The sequence below is a fragment of the Pristis pectinata genome, chromosome 9 (genome assembly GCF_009764475.1).
Source record: "Pristis pectinata isolate sPriPec2 chromosome 9, sPriPec2.1.pri, whole genome shotgun sequence".
Classification (NCBI taxonomy): domain Eukaryota; kingdom Metazoa; phylum Chordata; class Chondrichthyes; order Rhinopristiformes; family Pristidae; genus Pristis; species Pristis pectinata.
In genome coordinates this window covers 74,751,843-74,770,412 of record NC_067413.1, presented here as the reverse complement: position 1 = coordinate 74,770,412, position 18,570 = coordinate 74,751,843, and the positions used below count along the sequence as shown (strand labels likewise).

The window sequence follows — 18,570 nt, the reverse complement described above, 5'->3', positions numbered from 1 at the left end:
AGGACTGTAATTTAAAACTTGCAAGAGTTTTAATTTGGGTAACAAAGAGCATTTTGTAGTTTGCCAGTATATTAGAACTATGGAGTTATGGAATGTGCAGAATGGAAATGCTCAATAAATTTACTTGCATTGAAACATCAGCATTAGAACAGGCCATTACCCCCATCTAGTTTAAATACATCAATAGGAACTATAAGAGTCCCTTCCCACTCTCAATTACCCCTTCAGCCTCTGAAATGCTGCTCTTACATCTCATTTTCAGCCAGATCACTACTTTAGGTGAGGGTGGTGCTGAAGAAAGGGTGCCTTGTTCCCATGCACTCATTAGAATCATCATTTAGCTGTTCCTTAATTGGAGAATGAAGTCTACCACTGGTTTCTGAGATGTTTCAGGAGCCCAATCCTGGAACCACACCTCTGTTCCTTCTGTCACTTATGTAAGATTTAAGACTTTCCTTAAATGTAGAATAAGTCATACATTATTATACTTATTGTGTCAAAGTAACTGTAATTACATAACCTTAGGAGGATGGCAGAAGTGATTGTTCCTGATCTTTTTAAAGACAGGGCATCGTCCTTTTGAAAAATGGTTTGTATTTCTTCTGTAATTGATCAGTGCTGGTGCAGTAGTTACGTTTTGTATTTTATGTTTGTCCAAGTTCCTGCTGGCTTGAAATTGGGAATTATGTCTGAAGTAAAAGATCAAAACTGACTAATGACTGGACCTTATCCAAATGTACAGAAAGCATTGTCATTTTATTGGATACTTTAACAAAGATTATTGAAAGCATTTTCTTTAAGTATTTGCTCTGTATTAAAGAACTTCAGAAAATATTTATCAAAAATCTCTGTCACAATGTGTTGGATCCAGTATGGTCATAACAGAGCAATTACTAAGAACCATAAAAGAAATCCCTTTGCTGTCCAGGACACCTCTGAAGTGTTGAATAAATGAATTAATGCATGATTGATCTTCACTGCTAATGCATAAATGATGAAGTTGTTCGTCATTAAGTTGATAAGGCCACAGCTGAAAAAAGCTTATGAAACAAAAGTTATTATTAAACATTCTATTCAGTTGTTAGTTCTGAGACATATAGATACAAAAGATGGGTTATTTAGTGAATATTTTACACCATTTTTGCTGAAATTCCATTTGATTGGAACTGCTGGAGCTAGGAAACAACAGTTATCTGTTTTATTTACTGGGTACTAAGATCATTCTTGGTAAAAGACCTCTAACCAGCCCCATGGCATCATTCAACGTGGTCTAATTGCACACTGAGAAATATACCAAATATAGAAACAAGTCTGTTGAATACAAATTGTTTGAATTGCAAAGCTTGTTATGGTATCGGATTATCTAATAAGATTTAATTAAAATGGTAAGTTGCTGGGTGCTAACTTTGTCTCATCCCAAGTAAGGCAAACACAATTAAACGAATAATACATTCAAATTCACTCATGGGCATTTTCCTTACTATGTGTAGTACTTTATCCATGTTCGGTCTGAACTTTAGCAGCCATTGGTCTGCCTACATGTAAGTTTTGAATGACCGTCATTTCTGAACCAATTCTTCTGATTTTACCAGCTCTCCTGGTTTAGTAAACTCAGTACTAAAGCTGAGCACTGTTGCACTGAGTTTCTGAATATTAGCAATGGTGTAACAAGAACAGTATTTGACCCAACACCAAATCCTGGGGCTCCACACTCATTTTATTTGGTTCCTTTTCAATAACTATATCTTTCTGGTCGTGTTTACATGAAACCAGATATCAGGCAGTTGTGTACTGCAGCAGAGGAGGCTGAAGGGAGACCTGTTAGAGGTTTACAAAATTGTGAGCGTGTAGATAGGGTAATTAATAGGAAACTTTTCCCCATAGCAGAGATGTATAAAACTAGATGGCATATGTTTAGGGTAACGGATAAAAAGTTTAGAGGGGATCTGCAGAAGAACTTTTTAACTCAGAGTGGTTGGAATCTGGAATGTGCTACCTGAATGGGTGTGGAGGCAGTACTCTCACATGTAAGAAGGATCTGGACAACCTCTTGAATTGTCAGCACATAGAAGGCTATGGACTAAGTTCTGGTAATTGGAATTAGTATAGATGAGCAGCATGGACAGAGGGGCCTGGTTCTCTGATACCCTGGCTCTAGATTGGCTTGAAGAAGTCCTCTGTTTCATAGAACATAGAACAGTACAGCACAGAACAGGCCCTTCGGTCCACAATGCTGTGCCGACATAGCTAATCCCTTCCACCTGCAGAAATCCCATATCCCTCCATCTTCCTCTCATTCATGTGCCCATCCAAGCCCCTCTTAAAAGCCCCCAATGTATTTGCCTCCACCACCCTATCAGGCAACGCATTCCAGGCATCCACCACACTCTGAATAAAAAACATACCCATTGTCTGTTCTGATCCTACCCTCTCACCTTAAATGCATGCCCTCTGGTATTGGATCACTCAATAACGGGAAAAAGATATTGCTTGTCCACCCTATCTATGCCCCTCATAGTTTTGTACACTTCCAACAGATCACCCCTCAGCCTCCTGCTCCAGAGAAGAGCCCAGATTTGTCCAGTCTCTCCTGATAGCACATGCCCTCTAATCCAGGCAGCATCTAGTAAACCTCCTCTGCACCCTCTCAAAAGCCTTGACATCCTTCCTGTAGTGAGGTGACCACTACCACTTCTCCCGGCTTATAAACAGTACTTCCATGTAGCAGTTCACCTTTCTTGTTAGCCTATGTTAAAGCTATGAGATTAAATCTGAGGCATACTGGAAATGGGTTGGTAGCTAACAACCAAAACACATCACCATGAACCACATCCTCCTTTACTGCCCCCTCACTTTACCTTACTGTTCCACCAGCTTTAAAACTGTAATTAGGTGGAACCAGTCAGACTGCACTCATTTTTGGGATTTTTAAAAAGTTTAGCAACCAGCCTAAACCAGAGACACCTGTTCTGATTAGGGCAGGGGCACAGTTTATTTCAGTGCTTTGCAGTACACATTAGTGTAAAATGTGATACAGGTCCTCCCCAGTTACGACAAGATTCCATTCATGTGAACTGTTCGTAACCTGGACAGTTCGCAAGTCAGAAACGCGGCTGCAAACCGAGGTCCCACCTGGCAGAAGATACCTGCAGCCCCGCCAGTCTCCCAAATGCTTGTTCGTATGTACGGGCTGTACATAAGTTGGGCATTTATAAGTTGGGGAGGGCCTGTGATGATCATTCTTGTTAGCTTCAATTAGCTCTATAAATTTGTCTGGCAGGAACCACACCTGATTTGTGACATCGTTCCCTGTGCAATATTCCACTGCAGGGGAAATAAGTACACTCTGTTCCCAAAGCAACCATCACTGGGCACTCCTCGGTTATTGTTTTTCACTGTGTCATGCTAGAATAGGATCCCACTGCAGTAAGTCCATACTTAACTTATACCTTTCTAGCACCCAGCCGAACTCCCAAACAATAGTACGGAAACTCGACATCCTCACCAATCTCATTCCCAAATTCCTCAAGGTCCTGGTGTTTCCCTCTCACGTGGTCCCCAACATGCTGCTGGAAACTCTGATTTTCATTGTCCATCCCCTGGATCCAATCCCAATTCCAAACCAACGCCCCTTTCCCACAGCCTCTGACTCCGATCTCTAACACCCCATCTCCTCAGGCCCCAGTCCTGATGAATACACCTCACATCCTTAACCTGGACCCTCACCTGATTATTGAGCTGACCCAAATCCTGACACTTCAGGCTCTATTCCCATCAACAACCACCGGCCCACTCTGTCCCAACCGTTTAGTCTTGGCTGTGGATTTCAGGTGTTCTTGAAATTGTTGTGCGCCTGAAAAGGTATACTATGCAATTGGCAATTGCTTGGTATACTTCTTAGAGCACACAACAATTTCTAGATGTTTATTAGTCTTTCTGTTGGGTTTTAAAAGAAATGTAGTGCTGCAGACTGGTTAACACTAGTTTATGCTCATAATTTAGAATGATGTTCCAGTGAAATTTTCCCATTATTGATCTACTATGTTTTACAAATTCCATTTAAAATGCAATTTTGCACTTTTTCTTTTCTCTCATGGTCTTAGAATTAAACTGCACTGTAATTTTTGGTAGTATGGAATTCTATCTTCTATTTTAATGGAGTTATTTACTTAATAACAGGCATATCCATGTAGTTCCCTAGCAACAGACTCTTATCAATCTCCATCTGGTGTACTGCTTGCTTAAAGTGGAAGTGTTGATCCAAGCTTTAATTGTAGTTTTTCCCCAATCTCGGGTACAGTTTATTATTTCTTTGGGATTCTTGTAGGCAGTAGAATTTTGGGTACATCAGGTGATCTCACTTCTCCTTTGAGGAACCACGATGGTCGGGAAAGCTGGTTAGAGAATCAGTGCTGGTGTCTAATCCACATTCTCTTTGTGCATGGCTTCCGGCTGATTGTGCAGGATCTACGAATTTACCCATTGTTTATTTCCTTTCATGACTGTGAACACGGAGCCTGGACTCTTCAGCTGCCTTGGATTCACCATTCACAAAAATGCATTGATTTACTTTCACCAAATATAAATCTGTCCCTCTTGTTCCATTGAGAAAAAATGTTGTATAAAATTTTAATTAAAAGATCAGGTGAATGCACGCAGTCTTTTCTCCAGGGTTGGGGAATCAAGAACCAGTGGGCATAGTTTAAGGTGAGAGAGGAAAAATTTAATAGGAATCTGATGGGCAACCTTTTCACCCAGAGGGTGGCCCATATACGAAATGAGCTGCCAGAGGAAGTGGTTGAGACAGGTACATTAACAATATTTAAAAGGCGCTTGGACATGTGCATGAATGGGAAAGGTTTAAAGGGATATGGGCCAAATGTGGGCCAATAGGATTAGCTTAGATGGGCATGGACCAATTGGGCTGAAAGGCCTGTTTCCATGCTCTATGACTGTATGATATTGTAAAAATCTACAAAGAAATCAATGTGTCTTTTACTGCCATGTCATTAACATAAGTGGGAATACGCATTTGATTATAAATCCATTTAGTTATTCTAACCTTGCACAGATCATTGGTATAATTTTCACACACTATTGTGAGGCAAAGGTTTTGAGGAAGGGTGACAAGTAGAGCCTATCTATCAGACCAGGGCCTTACAGAACCAGACTGTATTTGGTTCCGGTCAGGTGTCAAAAAATTTTTTCTTGGGGTGGCTTTTAATTTTATACCCATGCAGACTTCTGGTGTAGACAGGGCGGACTGCAGGAAACCTCTCTCTTTATCAGAGGTGAATAAAACTAGAGGATATTGATTTAAGCCAAGGGATAAGAGACTTAGAGGAGATCTGAGGGGGGCCTTTTTTTACTCAGAGAGTGGGTGGTACCTGGAATGCACTGCTGGAGAGTGGTAGAAGCACAATCGCTTACGGCATTTAGGAAGTGTCCAGATGAGCACAAATTGCCCAGGTTTAGAAGGCTATGAGCTAAGTGCCAGAAGAAAGGATTAATATGGATGGGTGCCCACTGTTTGGTGTGGATGTGTGGGCCAAATAGCCTGTCAACACGTTGTGTGATTCTGTTTCTCCGTCTTCCGAAAGAAAAAAAACTGAATGTTTTAAATGTAGGCTGCAATACACCTGTGTGAATCCCCACAGCATCTGGCGACCCTGTGATCTCTGTCTTGAAGGCCGACGTCAGAACATCCTTCAAGAGGGTGAACCCCCGCAAGGCGTCAGGCCCAGACGGTGTACCTGGCAGGGTACTGAAAACCTGTGCTAACCAACTGGCTGGAGTGTTCAAGGACACCTTCAACCTCTCACTGCTGTAGTCGGAGGTTCCACCTGCTTCAAAAAGGGATCAATCATACCGGTGCCCAAGAAGAGCAGGGTAAGGTGCCTCAACGACTATCACCCAGTAGCACTCACATCTACTGTGATGAAGTGCTTTGAGAGGTTGGTCATGGCTAGAATTAACTCCTGCCTGAGCAAGGACCTGGACCCGCTGCAATCTGCCTACCGCCACAACCGGTCTACAGTGGACACAATCTAGCTCTCCACTCGGCTTTGGAGCATCTAGACAACAGTAAAGCATATGTCACGCTGCTGTTTATTGATTACAGCTTGGTGTTCAACACCATCATCCCATCAGTACTAATCAACAAACTTCAAAGCCTGGGTCTCTGTACCTCCCTCTTCAATTGGATACTCTACTTCCTTATCAGGAGACCACAGTCAGTGTGGATCGGTAGTAACATCTCCTGCTCACTGACAATCAACACAGGCGCACCTCAAGGATGCGTGCTGAGCTCACTGCTCTATTCTCTCTACACTCATGACTGCGTGGCTAGGCACAGCTCAAACACCATCTATAAATTCTCTCTCTTCTCCCCACTGCCCCCTCCTCTCCCCCCTTCCCTCCCCACTGCCCCCTTCCCTCCCCACTGCCCCCTCCTTTCCTCTCTCCCTACCCACTCTTCTCCCCCCTGCCCCCTCTCCCACCTCCTCTCCTCCCCTCTGCCCCTCTACTCTCCCCACTGCCCCTCCCCTCCCCACTGCCCCCTCCCCATCCTCTCCCCCTCCCCACTGCCCCCTCTCCCTATCCCTCCCCCTCCCCTCCCCACTGCCCCCTCTCCCCCATCCTCTCCCCTCCCCACTGCCCCCTCTCCCCCATCCTCTCCCCTCCCCTCCCCACTGCCCCCTCCTCTCCCCCTCTCCCCACTGCCCCCTCTCCCCCCTCTGCCCCCTCTCCTCCCCTCTGCCCCCTCCTCTCCCCCTCCCATCCCCCCTGCCCCCTCTCCTCCCCTCTGCCCCCTCCCCTCCTTTCCTCTCCCCTCCCCCCTTTCTTTCCTCTCCCCCTCCCCCCTTTTTTTCCTCTCCCCCTCCCCCTTTCTTTCCTCTCCCCCTCCTCCTCCCTTTCTTTCCTCTCCCCCTCCCCTCCTCTTCCCCCTCCTCTCCCCTCCCTCCTCCCCTCCTCTCCCTCCCCCCCTCCTCTCCCTCCCCTCCCCCCCCTCTCCCTCCTCCCCTCCCTCCCCTCCCCCCCCCTCCCCTCCCCCCCCCTCCCCTCCCTCCCCCTCCCTCCCCTCCCCCCCCCCCCCCCTCCCCTCCCCCTCCCCTCCTCCTCCCCTCCCCCCCCTTCCTCTCCCCTCCCCTCTCCCCTCCCCTTCCTCTCCCTCCCTCTCTCCCTCCCCTCCCCTCCCTCCCCCTCCCCTTCCTCCCCCTCCCTCCCCTCTCTTCTCCCCTCCCCCTCCCCTCCCCCTCCCCTCCCCCTCCCCTCTCCCCTCTTCCTCTCCCCTCCCCTCTCTTCTCCCCTCCCCCTCCTCTCCCCACTACCTCCTCCCCTTCCTCAACCCACTGCCCCCTCCTCCCCACTGCCCCCTCCCCACTCCTCTCCTCACCGCCCCTCCTCTTCCTCCTCCTCCCTCCCCTCTCCTCCTCCCCTCTCCTCCTCCCTCCTCCTCCCTCCCTCCCCTCCTCTCTCCTCCTCCCTCCCTCCCCCTCCTCTCTCCTCCTCCCTCCCTCCCCCTCCTCTCTCCTCCTCCCTCCTCCTCCTCCTCCCTCCCTCTCCTCCTCCTCCCTCCCGCCCCTCCTCCCTCCCTCCCTCTCCTCCTCCCTCTCCTCCCTCCCTCCCCTCCTCCCTCACCCCCCTCCTCCCTCCCCTCCTCCCTCTCCTCCTCCCTTCCTCCCTCTCCTCCTCCCACTCTCTCCCCTCCTCCCTCTCCCCCTCCCCTCCTCCCTCTCCCCCCTCCCTCTCTCCCCCTCCTCCCACTCTCCCCCCCTCTCCTCCTCCCTCCCTCCCTCTCCTCCTCCCTCCCCCCTCTCCTCCTCCCTCCCCCCTCTCCTCCTCCCTCCCCCCCTCTCCTCCTCCTCCCCCCTCTCCTCTCCCCACCCCCTTACCCTCCTCTTTTGGGTAAAAATTGCACGTATTAAAAAATGTAGGCAAAAGTGTGTAGGTACGCCTCAAATCGCCCATTAAAAAATACATTAGCTCAAATTGAGGCATACCCTTAATTAAAAGCATGCTCCATTTACTCAGTACTGCAAGGAATATCACCCCCAACAACAAACGTTAGGAACCAGCTCCATTGTGGATTCCATCCACCCCAAAATTAGGCCTTAATCCACTTTCCCTTCGCACCCTCTCCCCCAGATAAAAAACCTATTTAAACACATCCAAGGGATCATGAGCTGCAGCTCCTGCCTCCAAAGTCGAGCGATTTTAATGACCCAGAAGCGGTTGCATTACCTTTCCCCTCTGACCTGCAGAGGACGTGGCCAGGAACGGCAGCGGCGCGGCGGGGTGGAGTTGCTGACCGACACTGGCGGCGCCTCGGTCGGTGCAGCCCGGAGCCCGCTCACTGGAATCCCGGCCCGGGAGGGCAGAACCCCGCCGTCAGCCCCGTCAATCAACGGCCGCTAGCTCCCGGGGCGCTCTGTCTGCACGGCAGCGGCTCCTTGGTGGCCATGGCTCCGATGGGCATACGGCTCTCCCCGCTCGGCGTGGCCGTGTTCGCATTGCTGGCTGTCGGCGTGCTCTATCACTTCTACTCGGGCTTTCTGGCTGGCAGGATCGCCATCTTCAGGAAGCTGCCCGGGACGGACAGAATCGATCTGAGAGAGCTGCTGGCGTTGTCGGTGGAAGCCGCCGTCCGGGGAGGAGAAGAAGTGAAGCGAGTAATGGAAGAGGGCAAGCTCCACGGCAAAAGCAAAGGGAAAACTAAGGAAGGGGCCGACGAGATGCTCACCAATGGAGACTTACTGTCACATCAGAAGATGTATCATTTAATTAAAAATACATTTCCATCCATACAGGTGAGCTTAGGGGCGCCAGCAAGGCAATGCGGCAGGAGCAACGAAATCTGGGACGTTTGTGTTTTGGGGAGTGCAGTGAATTTGGATTTCATGTTGAAATCTTTATGTTGAGTGATACAGTGGCTTCCTTTTATTAAGGTGTAAATATTCTATTTCTTGGAGGAGGTGAATAAGCATGACCTTAAACTGTTTTCAGTAGTAATGCCAATCACCAATGGAATTTCGTAACCTCAGAATTTCAAACGACATTTCTGATTTAAACTAACGTCACACTAAACAAGTTGGATAGTTGGGAAAAAGGTGGCTTGTTCTTTCCGGAATGGCCAAAAATTGCACAGTTAGTTACTGTGTAAATTTTTACTTGGTGTTCCATAGATTTAATTTTTGGTTTATACGGTGCATCCCAGAGTTTATGCACCTCTGGTCATGCATGCTAATTAGGAATAGGAGTTGCTCCTTCAGTCCCTCAAAGCTGCTCTGCTATTTAACAAAATCCTGGCTGATTTGATAGTAAATTCAACATTTCCATTCCTTTCACAACCTTTCCTGCCCCCATGATCAAATATCCCTCCCTTCCTTCCTTCCTTAAAAGTTCAAAAATTGCCCCATAGACCTTTGAGCAAGAGAGGTTGAAGGTTAATGACCCTTGGAATGACAAAGAAAAGCTTCTCCTCATCTGTCTTAAAGGGGGCAACACCTTATTCTTAATCAATGGCCCTGAGTTCTAGATTCACTTGCATGCATCCTTTGAACATATTCCACGTTTCGGGATCTCGTGTGTTTCTTTCAAATCTTCCCTTCTACTTCTAAACTCCAGCAGGCAAGCCCACGGCACCCCACTTGTTACATCTTGCCAACCAGCAAAGGACCACTTTACTCCTATTCTCTTACCTGGTTCTATCAACGCCAATATATTATTATTTTCGCTGTGAACATTTATTTTCCATAATAACCTTTGATGCCTTAACAAATGCCTTCTGAAAATCTAAGTATAATATATGCACTGGTTCCCCATTATTCTCAGCTCATATTATGTCTTCATAGAACTCCAATAAATTTGTCAAACATAGCTTCCCTTTCACCAAACCATGTTGGCTTGCCATGATTACCATGACTTTTTTTCTAAGTAGCATGCTATATGGTCTTTAATTTATAATATTTCCCTATGACAGATATTAAGCTAGTTGGCCTGTAGTTTTCTGTGCCATTTTGAATAAGTGATTTACAATTGCTGCTTTCTAGTTGAATGGAACCTTCCTCAAATCTAGAGAATTTTTGAAAAATTAAAATCAATGCATCAACTATCTCATCAGCAGGTTTTATTACGTTAAGATTAAGTCGATCAGGACCTGGGGACATGTTAGCTCACAGGAGAATTCCAAGGCATTTATGTGTATATTAAGAGCAAGAGAGTAGCTTAGGAAAAGGTTGGTCCATTCAAGTACAAAGAAGGGAATTCATGTGTGGAACCAGAGGAAGTTGGCAAAGTCCTAAATGAGTACTTCACGTTGGTATTCATGAAGGAGAAGGACATGGATGATGATGATATTAGGGAGGGGTATGTTGATATTAAAGAGAAAGATGTATTGGGTGTATTGAAAAGCATTAAGGTGGATAAGTCCCCAGGGCCTAATGGAATCTATCCTAGGATACCGAAGGAGGCAAGAGAAAAGATTGCTGGGGTCTTGGCAGAGATCGTTGAATCCTCTTTAGCCACAGGTGAGGTTCCAGAAGACTGGAGAATTGCCAATATTGTTCCTTTGTTTAAGAAGGGCAATGGGGATAATCCAGGAAATTATAGGCTGGAGAGGCCTACAGCAGTGCTAGGGGGACTGTTGGAGAAGATTCTTAGGTAATGGATTTACTTGCATTTGGGAAAAACATGGACTCATTAGGGATAGTCGGCATGGCTTTGTGTGGGGCAGGTCCTCTCTCTCAAATTTGATTGAGTTTTTTGAGGAAGTAATGAAGATGAGGATAGTGGATGTTGGCTGCATGGACCTTAGTAAAGCATTAGAGAAGGTCCTTCACGGTATGCTGGTCTAGGAGATTAAGTCACATGGGATCCATGGTAAGTTGGATGCAAAATTGGCTTGGTCGTAGAAAACAGAGGGTAGCAGTGGAGGGGTGTTATTTTGACTGGAGATCTGACACCAGTGGTGTTCCACAGGGATCAGCGCTGGGACCTCTTTTGTTTGAAGTATATAAATGATTTGGATAAAAATGTAGGTGGTCTAATTAGTAAGTTTGAAGACAACACAAATGTTGGTGAAGCTGTAGAAGGATGTCAGAGCGTAGAGCAGGATATAAATCAGTTGAAGATTTGGGCAGGGAAATGGCATATGGAGTTTAATCCTGACAAGTATGGGGTGAGGTATTTTGGGAGGTCAAATGCAAGAGGAAAGTATTCAGCAAATGGCAGGACCTTCAGGAGCATTGATATACAGAGGGATTTTGGGGTGCCAGTCTGTAGCTCCCTGAAAGTGGCAACCCAAGTGGATAGTGTGGTTAAAAAAGGCAAATGGTATGCTTGCCTTCGTTGGTCAGGTATTGTGTAGAAAAGTCAGCAAGTCATATGGCAGCTATGTAAAAGTTTGGTCAGGAGTATTTTACTTTGAGTATAGTGTGCAGTTCTAGTTTTCCTCATGACAGGAAGGATGTGAAGGCTTTGGAGAGGGTGCAGAAGATGTTTACTGGGATGTTGCCCAAATTGAAGTATATTAACAATAGATAGAGGTTGGAGTATCAGAGGCTCAGATGTGATCAGACAGAAGTATATAAAATTATGACAGATAGGTAGGGAGGGTAGTCAGAGTTTTTTTTTCCCAGGTTGGAAATATCTAATACTAGAGGGCATAGTTTGAAGGTGAGCGGAGGGAAAGATGAAAGCAGATTTGTGAGGCAAGCTTTTTGCACAAGAGTGGATGGTGTCTGGAATGCGTTGCCAGGGGAGGTAGTAGAAACCGATTGGGTAGCTCTATTTAAGTCACCTTAGACAGATATATGAACGGACAGGGAATAGAGGGATATGGATTATGTGGGCAGATGGGAAAAGTTTAGGTTGGCCTCCTGATGGGCCAGAGAGCCCGTTCCTATGCTGCACTGTTCTATATTCCAGATCCAACAATTTACTCAGTACCACTTCCCTGATGATTGTAACTTTCTTGAGTTCTTTCTTCCCTATGCTGTTTCTGGATGTTATTTGTATCCTCTACAGCGAATGCTGTTGGAAATTGTCAGCCTAAGTTATTTGCCAACACTTTGTTTTCCAGTATCATCAAACTCGCTTTCTGTAGGACCAGTACTCACTTTGTTAACTCTTTTCTCTTTTAAATAGCTATAGAAACTCTTGCTATCTGCTTTTATATTACTAGCTACTTTTATTTTGTATTCTAATTTTTTGCTTCGTTATTAACTTTCTAGTCATTCATTGCTGTCTTTTATAATCTGTCCACTCTTGCCCTGCTGCCTAATTTTGCATAATTCTGTTCTTTTTCTTTAAGTTTGATGTTGTCTTTGACTTTTTTTAATTAACTGTGGATGGTGAGACCTCCCCTGGATTGGTAACATCGCCACTGACTGAGTCCAAAAGGACATAGCTGCCAGACTAGATCTGCAGCAAGTGGAGAGCAACCAGCTCAATGGTTGAACCTACTTGATCTTGTCCTTCCCAATCTAACTATGAAAGATCCACCTGTCTATGATAGCATTGGTGAAAATGACTGCTGCACAGTTCTGTCTTCACAGCAAGGTCACTCTCCTTCATCATGTACAGCACTACAATCATACTAAACTGATCTAGCTGCTCAAAACCGAGTATCCATGTTTTTCCTTTGTTTAAGGACAATAGGGTTAATCCAGGAAACTATAGGCCTGTGAGCCTCACATCAATGGTAGGGAATCTATTGGATAGGATTCTTAGAGATGAGATTTACTCACAGTTGGAAAAGCATTGGCTTATTAGGGATCACCAGCAGGGCAGGTCATTCTTACAAACAACAGTTTTTTTTTGAGGTGGTGACAAAGACAATTGTTGAGGATAGGGCAGTGGATGTTGTCTATATGGACTTAAAGTAAAAGCAAAAAAAATCCAGAAGATTAAAATGCATGGGATCCACAGTGACTTGTTAGTTGGGATTCAGAATTAGTTTGCCTATAGAAAACAGGGAACATTTTATGTTCTTGCCACCTTCAGTGCTTCTTCCAAAAGTTGTTTAATGTGGAGGAGCACGTTTCCTTGCCCATTTTTGAGCTGGTGCAATGAGCCTTCAATGTGTCAGGTGTCACTGCTGAGTTCTCCCTCCCACCCTTGTACTACTGTGTGTACCGCAACAGTAGTCTGTTGTGTTATTTGAAGGAAAGCAAATTTACTTAAAGTTAGATAAAAGATCAATTATTTAATTCTCTTAAGACTTTTCTGTGAGAAAATTATCTGCTGAGTTTGGTTATCACAGTGCCACAATTCATGGATTGCATTGGAATATCCAGAAGCTAGCTAATAAGGTACTATTTGTATATATTCTTCTTTTCATTACAGTTGCAAATGGTCTCTTTACACAGATGCTCAAGTCTGTTACTATTAATCATCATTGATCCTCAAATTGTTTTCCTGGAAAGTACTTCTGCCAGCTTTCAGCTTCAATGCAGTTTGTGACACGAGGAGGCTATTTGACCCATTAAGTCCATGCTGGCTCCCATGGAGCAATCACATCAGTCCCATTATCACCCTTCAGTGAAAATCTAAAACACTGTGGGAAGAGAAACAGAGATAATGTTTCAGGTTGAAGACCTTTCATCAGAACTGTTCTGATTAAAGGGTTTTCAACCCGAAGCGTTCGCTCTGATTCTTTTTCCACAGGTGTGGCCTGACCTGCTGAGTGTTTCCAGCATTTTCTGTTTTTATTTTCCATTATCATACTACTAATTTCTGGTAGCCCTGCATCTTATTCACTCTTGCATGCTCACCAACCACCTTTTGATTCTTTTGCCACTTACCTACACCAAGGGGTAATTTTCAGTAGCCAGCAAACTGACTGGTACGTTGCTGAGATGTGGGAGAAAACTGGAGCACCCTGTAGAAGCCAGTGGTCATGGGGAGAATGTGCAAACACCACACAGACAGCACCTAAGGTCTGATCCAATACAGGTTGCTGAAGCTGAGAGGCAGAAGAACTAACTTCTGCACCACTGTACTACCCTTGGTTAGTGAAAATTAATGATATTCTACTCAGAAAACTACTTCAATTTGTTAAAATATTAGACTGCATTCTAATTTCCCACTAGGGGATCATTGCAGTTATATAATTATATTTTAGTAAGATCAGACTATCCGGAAGTACTTTTCATTTCAGTAATCAGTTAGCATTAGTTGCTGATGTAATGCAGGAAGATGCAGTAGCCATTTTGCGCACAAAATATTTTATCAAATGGCTATAGGATAATGATGAGATCAGTTTTGGGTGTCGATTGAGAGATTATTATTGGCCGAACACCAGCAAAAATTACCTGTACCGTAGGAGCATTTACTCCACTTCTTGATTGACTCCAGCCAGGACAAAGTCTAAGCGGCATCAGGTCAGCAGTGACCTGCACATCACCATTCATGACCCCCCTCTCAGCTGATGAATAAGTACTCTTCCACATTGAATACTACGGAAGCAAAGCTAAGACTAGCAAGGGCTCTGAATGGGCAACGTTAATAACCGTAACTATGATGAGTGCCAAGGATGAACCCACCTGACTGTGTCTGCAGCAGCAGGTGGTGGGTGTCTCGGCATGAAGGATAAACTTCTTCTCATTCAGAAGGTTCCAGATTCAGGTGCCAGTTCAGAGACTTAATCACAAAAATGTAGGCTGGCATTCTAATATGACACTGTGGAAATGGTGTACTGCTGGGAGTGTTATCCTTTGGATGTGATGTTAAAGTTGATCACAGATTGCTAAGAAAATCCCATGGCATCTTCTTGAAGAGCAGCAGCATAGGTTCCTGGTCTGTCCTTGTCTTTCAAATCAACTGCACTAAAAAAAACTAGTTAATGTATTGCTTTTGTGGAAACATTCTGTGCTTAAATCAGCTGCTGAACTTTGTACATTTTTAACTGACTGGCATTCAGAAGTATTTCATTGGCTGCAAGGGATGAGATAGGTGTGATATAAATGAAAATCTTTGTTTTTATTCACCACCTTCCTCTCTACCTCCTAATCATAGCACATGTATCTATCCATAGTAGTATCTGTAGGAGTAGACATCTCCCAGTCCTTGTAGAAATGAGACAATGCTGATGTTGCACACCAAAATGGAAGGTTTCCCGCATTGACATGCTCGATCTCACTACTATTTGTCTATACTAGATAAATTCAGAATAGACTTGGCTGCTGAAAACTGGGTGTTAGCAGCATCATAATTGTATACTATCACAATGTGTAACTTTGTACTTGACATTTCCCTCACTTTTCTAACCATCAAACCAGAGGACCAATGAGTGTAGAAGAACGTGGTGGATATTGCAGCAGGTGTACCTTAAAAATGAAGTGTTAATCGGGTGAAAACACAACACGTGTGTATGTTCCCAGCCATTTCCTGATAGTACATGGAATGGATCATCTTGGTTAAAGGCTGACTACTGGGATTGGGGAGGTTGAAGTTAACAATCCATTTGACATTTTTGACCATAGTGGGTTGCAAATTCTTCACTCTTGTCACTTGTACTTGCATAATTGGTTTACCCATCATTGAGGATGGATGTTCCTTCAACAACTTCCTTCTCTTATCAGCAGTTTAATAGTCCACCAACATTCGCAACAGGGTGTGGCAGCACTGCAGAGCTTTGACTGATCTCCAGGCATGGGATAGTGGCTCTGTACACAGCATCCACAGGATACAGCAGAGGCTATGGGACCTGTTGTTTCTGAAAATCAATCATCTCAGCCCAGAATAGCATTGTGGAGGCTTCTTGAGGCAATGTCTGAGACAGAACCATTTTCAGCTATCTCATCCTCCATTATAAGGTCAAAAATGGAGATGTTTGATTGATGCACATTGTTCAATTCCTCAGATAATGAAGCTGTCTGTCTACATGCAGAATACTTGGACAACCTTTAGGTGTGAACTGAGAGAGGCCAGTAACATTTGTCATAAATTTCACTGACCATGTCCAATCGGATATCTAGCTAGCTCCTTTTAACAGTCAGTGGCATTACCATTGTTAAATCCTCCACTATCAATATCTTTTTGATAATTATTGACAGTGCTTTAAATGAGCTTCAAATGCTCTGGCTCTAAGAGCAGCTAGAAGCTACATATCCCACTACAAGCAATTTCCTGGAAGCCTTTCCACCATCTACAAGGCATGTCAGGAATGTGATAGAATAGTCTCCAGTTTCCTGGATGAAGTACCCTGACATATGTTTTCTGATATTATTATGTATCAAAGCACTTTAGGTCATTAACTGAATTAAAAGCCCAGGACACTTTTATCAATACGCAGTAAATGTGCGATCTTGTTGACCTGCTGGGAACGGATAAATGATAGATCGTACTTCATAGCAGTAGGTTTGCACAGCAAGATCCCACAAATAGCTCTGTGATAATGACTGGCTTTGTGTGCTTATTGACACTGAGAGATAAGTGTTGGTCAATGTATAGAGCATGATATCCTGCTCGTTGAAATATTACTTGAGGTATTTTGTACCTAGCTTAGAGGGCTTCATTTCAATATCTCATCCAAGAGATGGCATCTTAAACATTGCACAGCTCCTTGGTACTGTACTAGTGTATCTTTGTGCCCAAGTCTCTGGAGTGGGTATTGAACCTTCCACCTGCTGAGCCACAATTAACTGTTGGGTAAAAGTATTTTTTTCTCTGCATGGGTGCCTTTCTATATTTAAGTCAGTTTTAAAGATGGAAATTATAAGTTACCATTATTTGATTTTGTGCAGGTTAAATTTTGAATCAAAATTCATTTTAAACTAATTTGTAACAGGAAAGCAGACCTCCATAAAATAAGCAAGTTGTGCAAGGAAAAACAGCAAAAGTGGAAAATGAGTTTCTTTCCTCTTTTCAAATGTATTTTCCTTGGCTTAAATGGTGAATGAAATGAAGCAGTTTTCTTCAAATGAGCTTTATCTTGTTTCTTGTCACGTGGTCTTGAGTTTGTTTTTGGGATAAACCTCAAATTTCCATAGGTATCTCTTTGACATGATGCCAGAACTGCTGAATATTGAAAGCTATGCCCATATTGTTCTATGTTTTTTTAGGGCTACATTGTCAATCAGTTGTGACCAAAGGAATAAACTTGGAAATTAGGAGCAAGCCTCTCAATCCCGCTCTGCTATTTAATAAGATTGTAACATCAACTCTGCATTCCTGTCTACATGCCTTTCAACACCTTGCTTCTGAAGTATCTATCTATTACTGCCTTCAAAGTTTTCAAGGACTTCCACCACTCTTTGAGGAAGGGAATTTCAAACACCATCCATGAGAGAGGGAAAAAAAGCCTCATTTGTCTTAAACGGGTGACCCCTTATTTTTAAATCATAATCCCCATTTCTGTTTTCTCCCACAAGAGAAAACACTCTCTCGACATTCATCCTATCAAGAGCTCTCGGAATCTTAAAATCTGCTGCATCACCCAGAATCGGAATCAGTTTTATTATCACTGACATATGACGTGACATTTGTTGTTTTGCAGCAGCAGTACAGTGCAAAGACATAAACATCTAGAAGTTACTCAGATAAATAAATTGGGCAAAAACAAAAGGAATAACGAGGTAATGTTCATGGATCATTCAGAGGTCTGATGGCAGAGGGGATTCATTGAGTGTGGGTCTTCGGGCTCCTGTACCACCTCCCTGATGGTAGTAATGAAAAGAGGGCATGGCCCGGATGGTGAAGGTCCTTAATGATAGATGCTGCCTCCTTGAGATGCCACCTCTTGAATTTTCAATCACAGTGATAGTTCCACAGAAAGCAAATGAGAAGTTTAGAAATTGCCTAGCATCTAAATTCCCAATCCCTTTCATAACTCTTGTAAGTTAACTTGGGCAATTATGCCTACTGTGTGTTGATAAATGTCCTGTGCCCTTACATTATTGATTGTTGCAAGGTATTGTGGCGGCTAAGTGTAAATTGATTCTATTTATTTCAAACATTAAAATGGTATCTGTGAAATTAAAGTTCTAATATTAATTTGCCTCCAGCACCATCAACAGATTGTGCTTTTTGGAAGAAAGAGAATGTATGCGGAAGGAATGGATAATTTAAAAATTTCCATCTGCAGATGTATTTGCAGCAAGGCAAATGTTTTACTGCAGTGCAAGCAAAGCACCTAAGCATGCATAGGGTAAGCACTCATTGAATATATGTGTGAGCTGGAATTAGACAAGCACGGCATGTAGGAATGTCTGCTAGAGGTTTACTCCTTCCTATTTTTGTCCCATTCCTTCAACACTTCCATGCCAGGGGAAAAAAAAGTCACAGGAGAATAAATTAATGGTGTGGTATTGTTTGGGAAAGCATGTTTGTTAGTTATTCTAATGGTACACTTAAATATTTGTTTGCATTCTTTGTAAATTGGGTGAGTAGCTTCTTTGATAATAGGAGGCAGAGGGTAGTGGTAGATGGGTGTTCTTCTGACTGGAAGTCAATAACAAGTGGTGTACTACAGGGATCAGTGCTGGGACCTTTGTTTGTAACATACATAAATGACTTGAATGAGAATGTAGGTGGTCTGGTTAGCAAGCTTGCAATCAACACGAGAAT

General features: G+C 44.0%; 1 protein-coding gene across 1 annotated transcript in view; it reads left to right on the top strand.

Annotated features, from left to right (window-relative positions):
- The first annotated feature begins 8,194 nt into the window (after window positions 1-8,194).
- Window positions 8,195-18,570, top strand: part of bpnt2 (3'(2'), 5'-bisphosphate nucleotidase 2) — a 29,514-nt gene continuing 19,138 nt past the window's right edge. Inside the window, exon 1 of the mRNA XM_052023422.1 lies at window positions 8,195-8,810. Coding sequence (XP_051879382.1) covers window positions 8,463-8,810 — 348 coding nt within the window. The 5' untranslated portion in view covers window positions 8,195-8,462. The remainder of the gene's footprint in view (window positions 8,811-18,570) is intronic.